Genomic DNA, 18,595 nt, shown 5'->3' on the forward strand with positions numbered 1-18,595 from the left:
TTCAGCCCTACCCTATGGCCCCTAAAATCACGAACCAACGCCTACTAACGTCGACTCCCGCCGCTGATACCGCCCCCTCCCTCTCCTTTCCGCCCCGCCGCCCTGTTTTATCCCCTGTAGCAAATTACGGTCCCACCAATGACCACCAGCTGCCAAGTTTTAGTCACTTCCATCCAATCCATCACCGCCAGAGCATACATTTCATCATCCCCTGCCAAGCCATCATTGGAAATTAAGTAATGAATTGCACTGCGGGGCTCTTAACCTCCATTGTTTCACTGGACACCAGGATCATGATCATGACCACTCAGTCAATGTCAGTTCAATTCAATTCAATCAATTCTCTAGATGCCCTTCCTTATTCTACCGCAACTCCAAGTATCCTGAATTATACACAGGTGATATGATATGCCGTAATACAACTGCAAAAATTAATGATGCCACTCTATCCGTATTACCAATTACATTGTTTCTTTCTGTTTCGTGTTCTCGTCATTGCGCATGCTTTTTGATGCTGCTCCGATACCCTGGTGTCGCCCCTTGGCAGAAATAGTGGTCAAGCACCAACTCCTCTGCCTTGATGTCCAACCATCCAGGCGACGAGTCGCCAATGCCAAAGCTCAGCCAGATCTCGTCGTCCAAGTACCCGTGACTTCTCTGCGTGGGCTGATCGCCATGATACACCATGCTTCCTGTCCAAATGTACTTGCTGTTGGTTTCGCCGTGGTAGGTGAGCTTCTTGCTGACGCTCATCATGTGGTATGGCGCGACGGGCGAGTAGACGACTATTCGGTGGTCGTACCATGTGTTTGTGTATTGAGGAGGATCGTAGCGCATCTGCACCATGCCCATAAGGACCGTGTTGTTCTCCATCGGCTCGCAAGCCCCGCGATTGCATAGCGTGAGGCTGAGCATGGGCGTCGATTGATGCACGCGCTTGTCGGTGAGCATGACGTCGTTCATACAGGTCTTTTCGGCAGAGTGCCACGTCTTCTTTTCGTTATCGGGAGGGAAGGGTTCGTCAACAGCGGATTCGGGCTCAGCTTCCATGTTCTGGACAGGCTCGTCGGTCGAGTTGAAGCGGTACAGCTGGCTAGGCTCTACCATGAACATCATCTCGTCATCATCGGCGCTGAAGGGAGAGTAAACAGGAGCCCAATTCTTCTCGCGTTGGTATCGGGCGTCGGATTCTTGGCCCTCGGGGGGCTGGCGACGGAGGAGAACGGGTTTGTCGAATTCGATCCCAGGGAGTTCTTTCGCGTGCTTACCCATTTGCTTGACGAGCTCGGGCACAGCTGCACGTGCATCGACGATGTACATACCCTCGCAAAGGTTCTCGTCATCTACCTGGTGGGTGAAGATGAGCATGGGAGTACCATTCTTCCTCCAGAACAACTTCATGTCCTCAGGTCCGATGTATTTATCCATGTCGGGCTGGTTCTTGCAGTGATGCTCAGGACCCTGGGCCTCTGTGAAGTCCTCCACAAGCATCTTGTGCCAATCGTTGTCCGCAGTGAGCTCCGGCCGGCCGAATGCATCCCATGTAAGGCTAACGAAGGTGGCGACTTGCTGAGCTCGTCTGTATTTCTTGCCCTTGATATCTTGGTCGACGTGGGGAGCGCGCGCAATGACGAGGAAGTCGTGCTTGCTGCCCTTTGGCAATTCAAGAAGGGTAGGATTCATAATCTTCTGGCCCGTCTTCTTGACATTTATAGAGTTGTAGAAACCCAAGTTATTCCGTGTACTCGTGAGGAGGCGGTAATCATTGGTTCGAGAGAGGAGAGGATCGTAGCCGGAATGTCCATTGCCGAATAGTCTGTCGCTCATGGTGAAGGTGAGGATCATGACGACGAGGAGGGCTGTTGTCGTCACGTAGAGAATGATGCGCCGCGGGTGAGGATGGGGAATGCGAATGCTCGAGAGGCGCACGCTCAAGTTGCGCAAGCTGTTGGGCAAGCGCATATTGGAGACGCGCATCTTGAAATGAGGGAGCCGCGTCGGCTGGCGAAGAGAATTGGAGCGAAAGACAGAGGAGGCTCAAGCCTCACATTGAGGAACAGAAGAAGACGTGTCTGGATTCGTGCGGCCGCAATCGGGCTCGGCTCGTTTGATGTAGCGGTGGTGCTAGAAGTACAAGTAGGTAGAGAAAACGACAGCGCCACGAAGAAAATAAAAGACGGCAAAAGAGCGGATGAAAGAAAGATGGAGACAAGGTGAGGCGAAGTGATGTCCAGCGTTGACACGATGGAAGGATTGGACTTCTTGCAGGCGAGCGCCCCCCTAAAACAAGCATAAGAAGGAACCCACGATTTCAACAGACTTTTTTTCTTCTGGTTAAAGGGGAGGGGGGGTTACTGGGCCTAGCAGGGGTGAGGGCCACTAAATCTAGAGTTATTTTTCAGAGGGAGCTTCGATTCCCTGACATCCTGTTGGTCAATGCGTCATAGACTGCGCCACAATTGGTTGATTCCCTCCAGAGCTCTCCACTGCCGCTGGTACCGCATCCAGTGAAAGAACAGGTTCGAGACATGAGCTTGTTGATCAGTGAGTTCTTTTTAAACTTGTTTGCGTCTCAGACATCGGCGATTATACCACGTGGGGCCTCTCATCTCAGATCAGACGGAATGTTCGTGATATTCAGACACAAAATCTGTCAATTGAATGCGAAGTCGTGGCACAGAGCGTTCTAGATTTAGATGCGGAGAAGGCCTGTAATACAGTGCATGAACAAGAAATGCTCACGCGGATGGTTGCCAGATTAATACGGTATCATCATTCGCACAGTTGCAACGCCAAGTCTGCTCACGCACCACCAAATAAATCTGTGGAGATCATCAACATGGAATTGTAGATTTGCCAAGGTGATAATCCACCTTTTTCCGTCTCTTCTAACATATGAATCAGCCCTATGGCGAACTCTATTTCTCATACATTCTGGCCGAGCTCATACATGTGCATACTGTATTCGATTGTCGCAGAACATTTTGAGGTGGTGTTGCATACGTCAACACTGCGTAGCTGTTAAGGTCTGGACTCTTCGTTAAGGCCTTGGCGGCATCAGAAGGACTGACTGCCTAAGCGACGACTAAGGAGGGCCAGTTCGTTGCGCCTCTTTATATTCCTCCACCCACTCACTGACAGTCATAGTGATGGATGGGCTGAAGCGAGACGCGTCATCCCCCAGGCTGAGATCGTTCGGCAACTTCCAATACGGGACGCAGATTGACGCTGCATCTTAGGATTCCTGTTTTCGGCTTCGTTAAGCAACGACGTGGTGATACACGGATCAGGATGACTTGATGAGGCAAAGTGTTTGCATCTTTCTCTAGTTTCGCAGTAATGCAAATAGAACCTAGTCATAGAACTTGAGTTTGTTGTTGTGCTATCCAAACGTAACCTACCCACGAATTAGCAACGACATTTCGGATGAGAATTCGATAAAAACGCTTGATTGAGGAGTCATGGTTCTCCTGTATATGCCTTCCATCCTCCTGTCAGGAGCCCCCTGGTCCAAGATCACTGGCTCAGTCATGAGTGCAGCATGACCTACAACCCTCCCAGTTTCGCAAACTCCATGAGTTCCCAATAAAAGCAAGGCAAAAATACTGTCAACCGCATCTTTGAACCATTTCAGAGAAGCCTTGCCGTAGACCGAAACCCACTAGCCAGGTGTTGGTGCTGCAACTCTTCGTAGCCACGTCGTAGAAAACAGTAATAACAACTGATGCGATTTGAGTGAGCTTTACCAAGTCTCTGGACGTTGAACTCCGCCATTTTTGCGATGCTTTACTTGATCAGCAGCTTCCACCAGATCTCGGCTGTCCGTTGTCAAGCTCCATTGCAGAGGCGTACGTCCATGGGATATCATAGTGAGAACCGCGATGCCAGAAGAGACCGCAGTGGGAAGAATAAGGCACTTCCTGTGAGTAGGTTACCTTTGATCATAGTGGTACAGACGGTCCCTGATGCGAGCTTTGCTGTCGGAATTTACTCATGGCAGACGGCTGGCCCAACAACAATGTTGTACCAAGGAGCCAGGCTCTTCATGGCTTGGTTATGTGATGAGTGACTCGGAGATATTCCACAGACATGTTTTATTACTGCGCTTGACCCTGAAACAAAAAACAGTTCATATTGAGGCCTTTCAGCGCAGGGAGGCTGTTGTTTCAACAGACTGGACTTTGCGGACTGTTTTGGTAAACGACGAGACGGTCAACTGAGGCTGAAGTTCTTGGCCTTGAGTTAGAAGGTAGAGACTTATTGAGGCCTTGAGGAGCAATAATGTAGAATAGCAAGTTCCTATTCAACCCCCAAGGCAGTACAAAGGAGGAGCTCGTCAATAGCCAAAGCCCGTCATAAGTCTATATGGAATATGAAGCCACTGAAGGACACTGGAGACTGTTTGCGGTTGGGCCTTTCTCTATTATGGTTTATATCTTGATGTAACTTCTACCGTTGAAAGTCTTAACAGACCGTGACGGCTAGAAGTACTATTTTAGATCTCAAAGAGACAAGATGAGTTGGTACTCTTAAAGTTGGCAAACCATATGCAACTGAGAACTTGTTTTCCTATTAACATTATACGTGCTCCATGTGAGTATGATGAAAGTCGCCCACGAAGCTCGCACCAATTTACCAATACTCCTTGAGCATGCCGAGGGCATCAAAGAACTGATAATCATCTAAAACATGGGCGATATAGGCTTGAGGGCTGCCGGTATTATAACCAAAATCACCATGCTCTTAGGGCTAGGTATAAGTACCGCTGCGTTGATAACTTGGCATTGAGAGATGATAAAATAAGCAAACAATAAGTGAAGACAGTGAGAGGTCTCGATACATGAAATATGAGACAATAATCCCTCCAGTCGAACATCAACAGTGTTAACAAGAGTGAGCTATTTGCCAAAACGCCCAAGGCAGGACATGATACAAAAACGAAACAGCTCCTGATCCCTAAGATCTATGAGAAGTCTGGAAAATTCTCCCAACAAATGGTTCCGTCCGAACCAACTCAAAGGACGGAAGCCATATTCTGAGAATGGTTGAAGTGGCCTAATTGCAACAACCCCTAATACAGTCAGCAAACCTAAGTGCAATGTTAATTCAACGAGATGCCTGCTCGTTACTGCTTGAGTAAAAGAGAAATAAGAGCCCGAGTTAAATTTGAGGCGATCAGAGAGCAAAAAGGGAAGGCGCATGCGGATGAGAGATAAAGGGATGGAAGAGTTGTAGTGAGAGTGGAGATGTAACGTACGAGTTAGCGAGACACAAGCAATAGCCAAACGATGCTTTTCGGATGTCGTGAAGAGTATGAAGTAATGTCAGAACTGCTCATCTGCCGAAGCTTCATCAGAGACCCGCGCTTCAGGCGACTTGGCATAATTGGCAGATCCTGGTTACCTGGATCTTGTCAGTGCCATACCGGCATCTGAAGTGGTTTTCGAGTCAGTAGCAGAAGAGCTCTGCTACGTAACTTTAGGACGCATGGCGTGTAGCTCTCTCCCTTTCTAGAGGCTCAAGTTTGGGATCTCAAAAAGGAGAGGTCAAGAGAAGAATGACTTCATCCTGAAGTGCACACGGATGCAAGACTCACGAGGGCCTTGATGAAACCTTCAATTGATGGTCCAGGAACGGCATGCCCGATAGGAAGGAATCTTGGCGGAGGGCCGATTGAGCAATGCCGAGAGGAGGATACTGCCGTAATCCCTCTTGGCCAAATGCCGAATTCCCTTTTGGTCGTTCTCCATAAGCCAAACTTACCTGTCATATCTATCCCACTTCCCCTTGTTCAAGGCCAGTTTTAACTTGCAACTGTTTCTTGGCAGGTCCTTTCTTTGGATTCCGCTTCGGACCTACAAGTAACCACCGCGTGTGATTCTTGTGCAGAAATCTCACCATTTCTATAGCATAGTTGACTTACAGCGCTATAGGTAACATCTTATCAGAGGCATGGGAGTTAATTAGGCATCCAAGGGCACCGTTACGTTGCATCTACTATCAGCGGGATCTCCGTAACCAGATGTTAAAGATTATACAGAAGAGGAATGGCTTGACAGGCCGTTGACGGTAGCTATATACATCCTGGTCAATACCCCTGTGCTAGTCTGAAGATCGATTGACCTGACGTTTACACGTGCTTCAGGGCTGAGCCTTGGCGTCAAACCGAGGTTATGACAACGTCTTTATGATTACCTGCCTATTTCAAGATAATCGACTTCATTTCAGGAAGCTCAGTCGATTTAGTTCATGAAGATCTCTCGTAAACGGCAACTTCCATATAACAAGGTCTTCATCATTTGTCGCGATGGCTTCACTCAATCGAGTCCCTTGGCGTCCCTGCTGCGCCGCATCCCTGCTTCATCACCAACGGACCTATAACCGCCCACGTCGCAAATGCGAATGATACCGTCAATTATCTGGCAGCCAACGTTTAACCGTGATTCGCCTATCAATCTCGTCCCTTTTTCGCATCCCATTAAACCCATCAGCCTATAGCATGCCACCAACCCATGTAACCACTCACCTGAGAAGTTATTCCCACCGTTAGACACCTTCCCCATTTCGACTAGAGCCATGCATGTGATGGTCGGCATTTGCCGTACTGACAGCTCTAAGGGTTCTAATGGTCCAGAGCTGAACTGCTAGTGGACTGTTGTGCTATACCTTTGGAAATATGGTATACCTACTTTCCTAATCTGTTGGCTGCCAAGTCACCGTTGGGACGAACTCTATTCCCTATTCACTAGCGTCGATATTGAGCTGGTCTGTTATATCTTGATGCCATCTCTCATCATGTTCAGCCCATCACGCTCACTTCCAGGCATCGCCTTGTCACTCATTCAACAAGTCTCTCGTTTTTCACCATGAGAACCTCGTTCTCGTCCATTCTTTTCAGCCTTTGGCTCCTTTGCCTTGGCGTGCTCGCACACGACGAGTCATGCGGTTGCACTGTCAAGTACATTGTCGTTGAGATGCCTAGTCAGACAGTCGCTGCTCAGACCAAGCCTCCGACAGTCACTTCTGTGCAAACCAAGCCCACTAATATCCGATCCAAGCCCAACCAGACGACTGTTCGCGCATCTTCAACTTCCGCTCACCACAACACCACGGCGACTTTCCTTCCCAAGCCCCCCGCAAAGGTCGACTTGAGCAACCCCGAAAATGCGGTTCCCAAGAAGAACATCTCCATGTCTTACGGCGATGTTGAGAAGCCCCGCAACCAGACTTTCCCTGCGCTTAACACGACTGCTCCCAAGGGAGCCATCGACATGGACCTCGTCATGAACCATCCAGCTGTTGTTCTGGATCACATTGACGCTATTGTCTCAGTCGAGTGTACGGCCGATTCCGTCAAGGTCCAGTTCGGAAAGTCTGCTGCTTTCGAGAAGGCCATTGATACTTGGTCAGACGACGAACCCTTCATTCTCATTACGAACAACATGGGCAATTGCAAGACCGACATTGGCCAAGCTTTCTACCTTGTTGATGGCGTTACTACAGACAAGGGTGATAAGACCATCACTTGCCATGCTGCTGAGCAAGAGCTGGCAGACATCGCTGGTATGTTTCTCTCCCAGAATGAAAGATAAGACTGACCTTCAGTAGAAACCTGCGAAATGTCATTCACCTCTATCCCTGCAACCAAGTTGACGAAGCGCCTTACATTGAACCCCAGTCTTTCCCTCAACTTCGGTACCGGTCTTGAGAGAGATACTGTCCTTTTCCAGGAACAGCCATGGGTGACCATCAAGGCCGAGAAGGCAGAGTTCTCTTCCACAGTCTCCTTCTCTGGCCGCGCCAAGTACAACTTCTGGCGCTTCAAGGTACATGACTCTGAAGCAATGAGGAGCTTGATTTACTAACTTGAGTAGATGGAACATCTCTATTTCGATCTCGATACCCATTTCTCAGCCGATGTCGCCTTAGCCGCCGATGTAGCCGCAGCTTGGTCTCGGTCTATCCTCTACGACCCCGATACTCTCACATACACCCTCGTTGAAGTTCCTGGTATCCTCTCTCTCGGACCAGGCCTGTCTTTCGCTGTTGGAGTCGATGTTGATACCTCAGCTGCCGTTGCCGTCAGAGCTGGCGCCGGTATTGCTATTCCCGCCGCAAACGTCCATCTCGATTTCCTCGACTCGGGCAAGAATGCCGCAACTGGTTGGGAGCCCCAGTATACATCTTACGCCAACATCACCGAGAGCGTTGAGGTCGGCTTGAACGCTAGTGCATCGCTTACTGTTCAGCTCACCTTCAAGCTTCTCGGAGGCCTAGTTGATCTTAGCAGCGGACTCACAGCCACTCCTGAGTTTGTGAACAAGTTCACTTTGGATGCCGCTCAATCGGCCCATGCTTCAAATGACGGTGCTGGAGTCAATCTCTTGGATGCCGAGAAGGTAGCTCCTGCCACGACGCCCGGCTCAGAGCTCGCTGCTGTGAATGAGCCCAAGGACTGTGGTGTTTCTTTCAAGTCCGACTTTATCTTTGACCTGGAGGGTTTTGCGACAAAGTGGTGGAAGGCGAATCTCTATCACGTTGAGGTTCCCATCACGGATGTTTGTTATAATTTCCAGTAGTAATACTTGCAAACAAGGACTGCTTGGCATAGATGGCAGTTTTAGTTTTAGTCTCATTATCATATACCCTTTGTGCGAACAGCCTTTAGCCTGAATTTGTTTGCGTAGGCAGCTAGAATAAGTCTGACAACATTACGCCACTCAATCCAGGCATCCAGATAACAGCGCACCATAAAACTAAACCGTTTGAGACGATGAGATATATGGCAATAGTCTATCCAAGTCAGTAGTTTCTCGTAAAAAGATGGCTGCGCAGGATACGTCTGATCAAATCCGTCAACAGGTGTCTGCATGGCTCAACACCACGCCATATGCAGCGTCTTTACTCGAACCTTTGGCTGGTGGACAAGCCAACTTTACATATCGCGCTCACCTGATCAACCCACTAAACGATGGCACAGCTGAGGTCGTTGTCAAGCATGGCGAGCCTTATATGGCGCGTCACCCCGCCAATGCCGTCACTGTTAACCGATGCGTGAGTGAACAAAAGGATAAAGGAAGGGTTTTGCTGACATGATAAAGGACGTCGAAGGAGAAATCTTGTCAGAATTATCTACGAATCCTATAGATGTGGCACAGTCTGGAAGTATTACATACACCGTCAGAACAACAACATCTCATGCCTACGATGCTGAAACCAAGACGTTGGTCCTAGAGTATCTTCCCAATGTTGTAGATCTCAGGACCTACTCTCTGAACCACTTCCCATTCCCGACACCTGAGTGCTTACGCAAACCAGCCCACGAACTGGGCAAAGTGCTGGCGATATACATGGTCAAATTTCATGACATGGCCAGAGAGACTGTTCAGAACTCGCTTAAACAGAAGCATATCCAACAGCTATCAGGCTTCAACAGGGCGATTGATAGCAGCAATGACATGCAGAGGCTAAAACATTGGATTAATTTCGATTGGTTGATCGATCGTGTTGACCAGTTCCCTGGAATTCTGTTGGAAGCAAAGGACACACTCCATCTTGTCAAAAACATGGCACTGAAGGAGCTGAGCGACCCGTCTGCAGACTTGACATTGATTCACGGCGACTATCACCCCCAGAAGTGAGTCCATCTCCAGCCCTTTGGATCCAAAATTAATGACTTGAAAGCATCTTGCTGGAAGATGCCCGTCTTGAGCCGGTAACTACTAGAACCTTGTACGTTATCGACTGGGAAAATTCACAGGTCGGTGTTCCAAGCCTCGATCACGGCGGCATGCTAGGCGAGATGTATGTCCTCTGGAAATACAAACACATCGACGCTGGGCTATGGATGCTCCAAGGCTACGCTGAGGGGCTGGGGCCTCAGACTGAGGATGCTGCACGGCGAGTGGCCCTTCAAGTAGGGGTACATCTTTTGAGTTTTGGTACTTTGGCATCGGGCTGGGGTACGACTGAGGAAGTGGAAGATATGGCTCGTCTGGCAAGAGATGTTATTGTCAAGGCTTGGACTAGAGATAGGAGTTGGTTTGACAAGAGCGATTTTGCCTGCTTGTTTGCAGGTACTCCTCAAGATTGAGGACAACCTTGGATATTCGAGGTAGCAAATGTCATCAGTCATGGTTACTTGAGAGCCTCAATCGATGACCCAATTTTTAAGCCTGGCAGTGACACTAGAATCGCCCAAGATCGTGACATAATCAGTGGATATTGACGAAGCTTGTTGCCCACGGCAGTGACCTCCAATGCCGGCACCACTCAAGTGCAGGGGAAAGAAATTAGTATGATGCTCAGGACCACGTCTGAGTTGTACAAACAACCCGATCACGAATGATATAACTCGGTTACAGCTGGGCACTCGTCTACAAACCAATCAATTTGCTGTATATACGCGTCGTTAAGAATCTCGATGAGTTTGTTAACAATTTCTTGATTTGAGCTGATGCCAAGTCCATCCGCTCGGATAATGCGGCCTCGGCTGACGGCGTTTCAATATGGAGCCGCAAATCCCCGATCCAATCAGATATAGTGATCTTCAAAAACTGCAAGGAACAAAGTCGATACAGACAGGTTTAGCTGTTGATTTATTTTATGCTGTGACGTCAAAGACAAGCAAGAAACATGGGCTGTTTGACAACAAACATCGCCAATGATCTCATATCCTCACTAAGCATAAAATAAATAAAATAGCTAGAAACTCAATTGACTTTTTGATCTTCAGCGCATTCAGACTCGTTGTGACCTCTCGCTAACTCACCATGGCTCGTCAAAATACCCTGAGCAAGGCCCTTGTAGGCCTACTGCCTCTCGCTTCAGCAGCTTCACTCAACTCCGAGTACACCTTCAATCCTCTTCACCATCTCGCTGGAATTGCTCCATACTTTGAGCCCCAAGACCCTCCCGCTTCTCCCGATGCGCCCCAAGGCTGCACTCCCGAACGCGCTGCGTATCTCGTACGACACGCTGCTATTTATGCCAACGATTTTGACTTTGAGGAGTACATTGAGCCGTTTATTGAGAAGATTCAGAACAAGACCAAGATCGATTGGAGCAAGATTCCTTATCTGAACTTTTTGGACGATTGGGAGCCACCCATTTCCGACGCCGAGGTTTCGCTTTTGACCAACGTGGGAAGACTTGAGGCTACGCGATTGGGAGTTGATCTCGAGTTCCGATACCCCAAGTTCAAGCAGCCCAAGAACGTCTGGACATCTTCTGCCGAACGAACCGTCAAGTCCGCTCAATCTTTCGTCCGTGGTCTTGAGTCAGACGATAAGTCTATCAAGGTCGAGACCATTTATGAGTCAGAGGAATCTGGTGCCGACAGCCTGACTCCCTACAAGGCTTGCCCCGCCTACGATGGCTCTACCGGCAGCGACGAGGCTGAAGTCTACCAGAAGAAGTACGCTACGCCGATCGTCGATCGCTTCAACGCTCTTGCATCAGACTTTAACTTCACTGTCAACGATATCTTTGGCATGCAGCAGCTTTGCGGCTACGAGACTGTTACTCGCGGCAAGTCGCCGTTCTGCAACCTTGAGCTTTTCACTCCTGATGACTGGCTTGGCTGGGAGTACTCCGAGGACGTACGATATCACTATAACGCTGGATACGGTAACCAGATCTCTGGTTACGTCGGCATGCCCTGGCTCAACACTACAGCTGGTCTCCTCCTTGGTGATGATTCAGATGAGGAGCTTTACGTCAGCTTCACGCACCGTGAACTGCCTCCCATGGTCCTCGTCGCGATGGGTCTCTTCAACAACTCCGAGCCCGCCGGCACAGAATCTCAGATCAACGACACCATGCCTCTGAGCAAGATCAACTACCGTCGCGCTTGGAAGAGCTCTCACGTCCTGCCCTTCCTCAGCAACATCGCCATTGAGCGCCTCAACTGCACCAACACCTACGGCTACGAGGATGGAGAGTACTACCGCGTTTTGGTCAACAGTGCGCCTCAACCTCTACCTTACTGTGAAGACGGCCCCGGAACAAGCTGCACCCGAAAGAGTTTCGAGGAGTATGTTCAGGACAGAGTCGAAAGGTTTACTGGCTTCTCCGAAAAGTGTGGAGTGGAGTACGATAACTCTACTGACATTCTGTCCATTTACAACAACTAATGATAATCACGAGTATGTAAATTTAATTGAAATACATCTAATATTCATCATCTTCGATTTGACGCTGCCGCCCCTTACGAAACTTGTGGCTGAGCGTAGAGTTTTCAGTGCCCAGTGAGAGGGAACAAGACGTCGCTGCAGAAAGCTTAAATCGAATATGTCCAGGCATGATTTTACGCTTCGGAGTACTTGAAGGAAAAATGCTTGTAAACGTGGCTGTGAACCCAAAGTCCACTAGGCTCTGCTCTTCGAATCACGCCAGGGAGAGCAGATCTTGCAGCCTTCAAGACAACGGTTAACTCTCTTGATACCAGACGTAAAAGAAAGAAATTTGATCCATTTTGTTTATCAATCAGTATTGGTCTGTCAAAATGTGCTCATATATTAAGCTTTCTAGTCCTGGGCTCTGTGGTGCGCTGATTCATCAGGCTTTGGAGCATGAACCTTCTCAAAAGGCCTTTGACCTTCGTCTATCAACATATGTACCGGGTAATTCGCCACATGAGACGACTATAAGATGCTCTACTCTCCCTGTGAGGTAAATGAGCTGAATAAAATGGTAATCGTGCGCGCCTTTCTCTCATTAAATCGGCCATCACTCAACTGGCAAAAGGCCCAGAAACATCACTTCTGACAAAAGATCACCACCAATAGCCCAATTGTGCACACTTCTCACGTATCAATATCGAATTGATCTACAGTCTAGATGGAACGAGAAAATGATACAGAGATAATCTCTGAAGGTCGGAGTTTCATTCTCTTCACTAAACCACCCCCCGAGATACGCCTGATGATATGGGGAGTGGCCTCACCTGGGGATGTACAGCCTTGGTCGAAGATATGCGAGATTCGGGACTTGAAACGAGGCCAAGACAAAATTGTAACCTCACACCGAACGAAAGTCTATATGAACCTCCTACGCTGTTGTCGCGAATCTTGTCGCCTAGCTCTCAGGAATGGAAGTTTCGTGACACTCAAGAGCCTTGTACCAAGCAATGGGCCGCTAAATCATCCCTTTCGAGCCGCGCTATCTCGACAGGATCACCACTCTCCCACCCAATGTCAAAACCCTCGCGGACTCGATGGGTAACACCTACGAAGATGCACGTGTAGCCATCGCTGGAGCATACATCACTAGGTAGCGAGACGAAGGTGCTATCGATATCGATACACTTTACTTTGGGCTTGTGAACGAGATTCCTATGTACGTATTTCCACCGTTTGCATCACTTACTGTCGAAGAATTTCTAACACATTATTTTACATCCAGTGACTACAAGGAGGACGGTAATGGGATGAGAGTCCAAGTTTTATCATCGAGGTTTGGAGGTGTTCGTATGATATGGCCCAGGAGATCTGTGCCTCGACCATGCAGACAACAGAGGATATCGAGACCGAGTACACGAGGTACCCGGAGCCGAGTAACGAGTCAGAAATATTGGAATAGTATTATAGTCGTAAGCTAGATGTGTTATTTGTAGTTGAGACCTGTGACTGAGAGCTTATATCAACACACAGAACTCAGTACCTGAAACCAGATGCAGTATTTTGGATGATGCCTGGAAAGTTTGGCTTTTTGTAATGAAAATCACGGCTCATAGAAGCTATTAGAGATTCTGAGTGATATATGTTATGTAAAGTCTGAGTAAGAATGCATCTTTTCATAATGCCTCTGGCTTCGTATATCACGTTGAAATGCCATAAACTCTTTTCAACAAATCATCGCCTGAGAGAGAGAAAGCACTGCAGACAAACACTCACCGGGTAGAAGAGAATCCTTAATCATAGAGCCATGAGAAAAGAAGCCTTTCTGAATATTCACCGTGAAAATAATAGCCTGCCTCTTTACCTAATAAACCCAAGACTGTATCTCTTTACTTTCACGAATGAAGCTAGATTAGAAACTTCGGATTTTAGACGATAGGCGTGGGATTAAAACACTTTTAAGTTACCACTATACAGGTTTGGAACAGTAACGCTGTTGAAATCTTTCAAGTTTGCCTTGATATCACCTGTCACAAACTTTTCGACCTAGTCCAATATATTCACTTCTTCCATTTCGACCACCTTCTTCACGGTCTCGCGAGTAAAAAGCCAAATTGGACCTTGTTTTCTAGATCTCAGTATACTAGATGTTAAGTATAATCATAGTTTATAGTAAAGGGATAGCAGAAAGTTGAATTGACAATAGTTGAAGTTGACTGGAGAGATCACAAGACTGGGTACTCTTGGAAGCAATGCTTGAGTTTCTGTTGCTTTAATATCGTGCTTGTTGCCTAAAGGATATCAGAGAAGGTTCTGGTTTAGGGCACTATTCTGAAAGGTCTCATTAGCATTGTGTACTCTGTCAGAATATCACGACCAAGGACACAAAAACATGCTCGAAATTCTTTTTGGTCTGAGAATTCCGTGATACATATGAATATTTCTCGCCCCTTCAACTCTCAAACCTCGCCTTTCCCTCCTTTTTTTTTTCTTCTCACATGTCAAATAATTCAAATCTCACACAAAAGCGCATACAAAGGTGTCTATCTCTCTACCCCTGTCTTCAAGGTACCCATAGCGTTTTTCGAACCATGGCTCCTGGTTATTACCGATGTCCCTACCAGGACAGGCCGCCCACTCCCAGGAGTTCTGCTTGTCCCGTTTGTCCTGTATGTACTGCTCCTCCTGGGCTTGCTCCTAAGAAACATCTTTCTCCTGCTGTTCTTCAGCTTGTCCACGATCGAAGAAATACAAGTAGGTTCAAGCCATATCGAGTTCCCTTAGGGGCTAGACTCTAACTGCATGCACATTCTGCAGAGACTGACTCCAGAGGAGCGGTGAGCACGCTTAAATACTTTATGTTTCATTCAACACGCTAACACTTGTCTTCTCAGGGAACCCTATCATGCAGACGCACACAGACGCTATGGCTGCAGGACTCGGCGGATGGAAGAAGAGCTTGTCTGTCAGGGTATGGGATACAATAATGATGGTCGCTTTACTGTACAAGTCCGAAGTCACTGTCAAGTCGGCTTATGAAACTGAACACTTCGATTAGATGAGTTTGGAAAGGATTGTTTGAACTGGAATCTCATGTACACGGCGAGCTCGTCGACCTCGTTGGTTTAGGATCCTATAGATACGGAGCACTTACTCGAAATTTAACTCATATATACCTTTTATTATTCTGATGATATTGTGTAGGTTTGGATACCAAACCTTAAGGCTACTTATCAGAGCTCTACGACCAAAAAGGTTCTCATAACAAAACAAAGCCACATAGTAAGAGTCCATTACGTGCTTCAAGGTTCTGCATGAAAAGCTTAAAGAAAAATGACCAGAACATCTCTTGTATAAAAGGCCCCCCCCCCCCTCTCTCTCTCCTGAACGCCAGTTTAGTGTCTCTTGTGCCATCATCACACAAACGTCGCATCTAACCTTATTACAGCTCCTCCGCCGCTCCTACAGCAGCACCTGGCCTCCATTCGTAGCACTATACATTTAGCTATCAACTTTGGCTATCATGGGCCAATCCATGTCAAATGACTTTGAGAGCTTCAACAAACTACCACCGGAGCTTTGCCTAATGATTTGGGAAGAAGCTCTTCCAAAGAAAAAAGACACACATGCAGCCTACAAGATTTTCCGCTCCGCCTTCTTACATGGTTTGCGGTTGGAAAAATCAGACGGCGCAGATGGACCTCTGCCCCTATTGGAGGCATGCTACGATGCTCGTGCTGTGGCAATGAAGAGCGGATCGTATATGACTGTCAAGAACAAGAAATATCGAATATTCTGCGAAAGACTCCGAGGACTGTTCGAAAAGAGATACCATTCCGTTTGGGTTGACAATAGCTTCACAACTCTGCACGTACCGATCGCTGCACTGACGTGTGGACGCATCACCAATTTACCAAGCAACATCCAGGCTATTGCTTCCACAGTGCCTACACAACAGGGACTCGAAGCCTTGCAAAAGTGCCTTACCCAAGATCCCGAGTACAAAGGTATCAAAACCGTATTCCTTGGGATTGTTGGTATACCCATCCACTACAGCAAAGGCGACGATCCAGACTATTATCCCTGCACGGAATCAGAATCAGCCGTTGTCCCGCTTGACGACAATAAGTTGATTGCATATCTCGCATCAGCCTACAAAGCCCATGCCTCTATGGCAATCGGTGATCCTGTGCTTCGTGAGGAGGGCTTCTATCGCAAAAGCGCACTGAGGTTCAAGAACAGCCTCGAGAAGGACTGGAAACATTACCATAGCTTGCGTTCGAAATGGGACCCTAAGAACGGCATCAGGTTACTCCCGGCTGTTATATTTGGAAAAAAGACGAGAAAGGCAGTGCTGTGGAGCAGCGGTCTTCTCGAGAGTTTTGCCCTTAAGATCAAGATCAGTCACCGCGAGGCCCAGGCTGACCTAGCGTGGATGGATGCTTTTGTCTATGAGAACGGAGCTGGTAATGAAAACAACCTAAATGAGCTTCCGTTTCAAAGGGAGCGCCGAAGAGTGGCTCACAGGGAGAAGAATACAGTCCGAGAGTTGTATTATTCACCGCATGATTTTGAAGGGGAGAGACGGTGGAATGTTCCTCCGTGAAGGAGTATAATGGTCTCACTTGTATATTTGACAAATTCTTTATCTAAATGAAGGACAAGAGATCCTTATGCGTGCTTTCAACCAACTCCCAACCATCATGTTCAGATTCAGACCCTTCTCTGCTCTTGTCGTGATCGTCCCTACCTGGCTCTGGGTACTTCCTCACATGTTCAATAGCCCATATAATATCTTTGCTCAAGACAGGAGGTATTCTGCCTTCCCCAGACAATGTTCCCAGGCCCGCGATCTGGAAGAACCCCTCCAACCACTTGAACGTCTCACCAGTCTCCCACTCTATCTCGTGAAACTTTCGTCCTTGCTGTCTACAAAGCTTCTCTCTGTCAAGTTCCCATTTCTTTTGTTCATCCTTTGGTGGAAGAGAAATAGAGTTTCTCCCCGAGAAGAGTCGTGCAAGTGCGATGGCTTGGTATTCGAAGCTTCGAAATGTCAAGACGCGAGGCATGCCGACGACTGCCAAGTTGGGAATATCCTGGAAGAAGGTATGCCAGTAGTTGTTGATAAGCTTTCTGTTCTTGTAGTCGAATAGTGGGCGGCCGTTAACTTTGCTGTTCCAAAATGGATAAGATGGAAGATATCCTGTACAGTAAAGGACGTGATCAATGTCTTTGAGTTCGCTGCCATCGTCGAACACGATTGTACCATCCAGTCGATACTCTTTGATAACTGTCTTCCACTCCATTCCAAGGGGAGGTTCATCGCCATCCAACCTCCCTCGCGATCGCCGTGACTGGTAGAGCGGTTGGTGAACAGACTGTAGAAGATCCACTGCTATATCATGACCAGAGGCCGAGTTTCCAATAACAAGGACTCTTTTGTTGGCGTATATCCAAGGTGATCGATAGAATTTGGAGTGTATCACTTTGCCAGGGAATTTCTCTGTGTATGCCTCCAAGCCTTGGACATGGGGAACCTAATCACAACTGTCATCAGCAAATTGCCTTGCCGGAGGTCAAAGTACTTACCCAGGGAATAGCATAGTGCCCGTTGGCGAGTATGACGGCGTCAAAGTCCTCCTGCCACCATACGTCGAGGTGACGTAGAGAGTCATATTTCCGCAACGTTAACCTCCACGGCTTCAGCCCTCCCTTAGTAGCAGCAGGTAGCTGGGAGACATCTTCTACTGTAGTGTTGAGAGACAAATATTCGTCAGTCTTTTGTGTGGAGAAATATGTTTCGATGTACTGGCGAGGAACATAATGGGGAACGAAAGGTCCATAGGAGAATGGCTGATCCGAGAATGACATCGCGATTTGAGGCACATTAGTTCTTTTTCATGTCAGCAACTTAGGATCCGAATGATCGAGTGAGTGACTTACGTGAGATTCTGATAGATTGGCGTATGGGCGTATCTCTCCTGCTGGTTTGGAGGCGTCGCGGTAGGCAGGTTCTCTGGAATCGCAAGTGGCTTATCAATATCTGCTGGGAAACCACCAGGCTGTATAGGAGCGACTTTTGGATCGGCATCGTAAATCCTAATATGATGAGTCTAAGGTCTTTGCTTTCCGATTACTGTATCCTTACCAAGTACCCCCAGGTGTTTCTCTCCGCTCAAACACTCGAATACGGTCGAAGTAATTCTCTGCCTTCAGAGCTGCCGCGGAAATGGCGCCTATCAAAACAGGAATGATTAGTTCTTCCATAGGTCGTCAAGCGGGGTGAAAGGTTTAAGAATTACCGGCAGCTCCGGCTCCAACAACCGCAACAGACTTAATGTTATAGTCTCCCATAATGAACTTCCGAAATCGATAATAATAGTATTTTAAGAAGTTTAAATATCCAGAGCCTATTTAACCGAAGCAACTATTGATCAAGTTCATATTCCTTATCGCAACACGCCATATGCTGAGAT

At 47.7% G+C, this 18,595-nt stretch overlaps 6 protein-coding genes across 6 annotated transcripts; 4 read left to right on the top strand and 2 right to left on the bottom strand.

Moving 5' to 3' along the window:
* Positions 1–300: 300 nt before the first annotated feature.
* FOBCDRAFT_234332 (uncharacterized protein) lies at positions 301–2,327 on the bottom strand. Its single transcript, XM_031193559.3, has one exon. It carries the CDS (start codon positions 1,975–1,977, stop codon positions 493–495), a length of 1,485 nt encoding a protein of 494 aa, XP_031030180.2. The 5' UTR covers positions 1,978–2,327; the 3' UTR covers positions 301–492.
* A 4,361-nt stretch (positions 2,328–6,688) lies between these two features.
* FOBCDRAFT_171775 (uncharacterized protein) lies at positions 6,689–8,658 on the top strand. Its single transcript, XM_031193561.3, has 3 exons — positions 6,689–7,563; positions 7,609–7,826; positions 7,875–8,658. The coding sequence occupies exons 1-3, from the start codon at positions 6,867–6,869 to the stop codon at positions 8,577–8,579; spliced, it is 1,620 nt and encodes a 539-aa protein (XP_031030182.3). The 5' UTR covers positions 6,689–6,866; the 3' UTR covers positions 8,580–8,658.
* A 165-nt stretch (positions 8,659–8,823) lies between these two features.
* On the top strand, positions 8,824–10,140 carry FOBCDRAFT_254520 (kinase-like domain-containing protein; the record flags this gene model as incomplete). Its single annotated transcript, XM_059611124.1, has 3 exons — positions 8,824–9,054; positions 9,102–9,637; positions 9,685–10,140. The coding sequence occupies 3 exons, from the start codon at positions 8,824–8,826 to the stop codon at positions 10,091–10,093; spliced, it is 1,176 nt and encodes a 391-aa protein (XP_059468178.1). The 3' UTR covers positions 10,094–10,140.
* Positions 10,141–10,732: 592 nt separating this feature from the next.
* Positions 10,733–12,184, top strand: FOBCDRAFT_234337 (histidine phosphatase superfamily). Its single transcript, XM_031193562.3, has one exon. The coding sequence runs from the start codon at positions 10,773–10,775 to the stop codon at positions 12,132–12,134; it is 1,362 nt and encodes a 453-aa protein (XP_031030183.2). The 5' UTR covers positions 10,733–10,772; the 3' UTR covers positions 12,135–12,184.
* A 3,458-nt stretch (positions 12,185–15,642) lies between these two features.
* Positions 15,643–16,725, top strand: FOBCDRAFT_209292 (uncharacterized protein; the record flags this gene model as incomplete). Its single annotated transcript, XM_031193565.2, has 1 exon — positions 15,643–16,725. One exon carries the CDS (start codon positions 15,643–15,645, stop codon positions 16,723–16,725), a length of 1,083 nt encoding a protein of 360 aa, XP_031030186.2.
* A 43-nt stretch (positions 16,726–16,768) lies between these two features.
* FOBCDRAFT_150267 (uncharacterized protein) lies at positions 16,769–18,473 on the bottom strand (the record flags this gene model as incomplete). Its single annotated transcript, XM_059608335.1, has 5 exons — positions 16,769–17,656; positions 17,709–18,012; positions 18,063–18,218; positions 18,268–18,355; positions 18,422–18,473. The coding sequence occupies 5 exons, from the start codon at positions 18,471–18,473 to the stop codon at positions 16,769–16,771; spliced, it is 1,488 nt and encodes a 495-aa protein (XP_059468179.1).
* Between the last annotated feature and the right edge of the window lie 122 nt (positions 18,474–18,595).

This window comes from Fusarium oxysporum, chromosome XII (assembly GCF_013085055.1).
Source record: "Fusarium oxysporum Fo47 chromosome XII, complete sequence".
Lineage (NCBI taxonomy): Eukaryota > Fungi > Ascomycota > Sordariomycetes > Hypocreales > Nectriaceae > Fusarium > Fusarium oxysporum.

Coding starts and splice junctions, on each gene's coding strand:
- FOBCDRAFT_234332 (XM_031193559.3), bottom strand. CDS start 1,977: ATGCGCGTCTCCAATATGCGCTTGCCCAACAGCTTGCGCAACTTGAGC.
- FOBCDRAFT_171775 (XM_031193561.3), top strand. CDS start 6,867: ATGAGAACCTCGTTCTCGTCCATTCTTTTCAGCCTTTGGCTCCTTTGC. Junction 7,564..7,608: donor AGAGCTGGCAGACATCGCTG/GTATGTTTCTCT, acceptor GACCTTCAGTAG/AAACCTGCGAAATGTCATTC. Junction 7,827..7,874: donor ACAACTTCTGGCGCTTCAAG/GTACATGACTCT, acceptor TAACTTGAGTAG/ATGGAACATCTCTATTTCGA.
- FOBCDRAFT_234337 (XM_031193562.3), top strand. CDS start 10,773: ATGGCTCGTCAAAATACCCTGAGCAAGGCCCTTGTAGGCCTACTGCCT.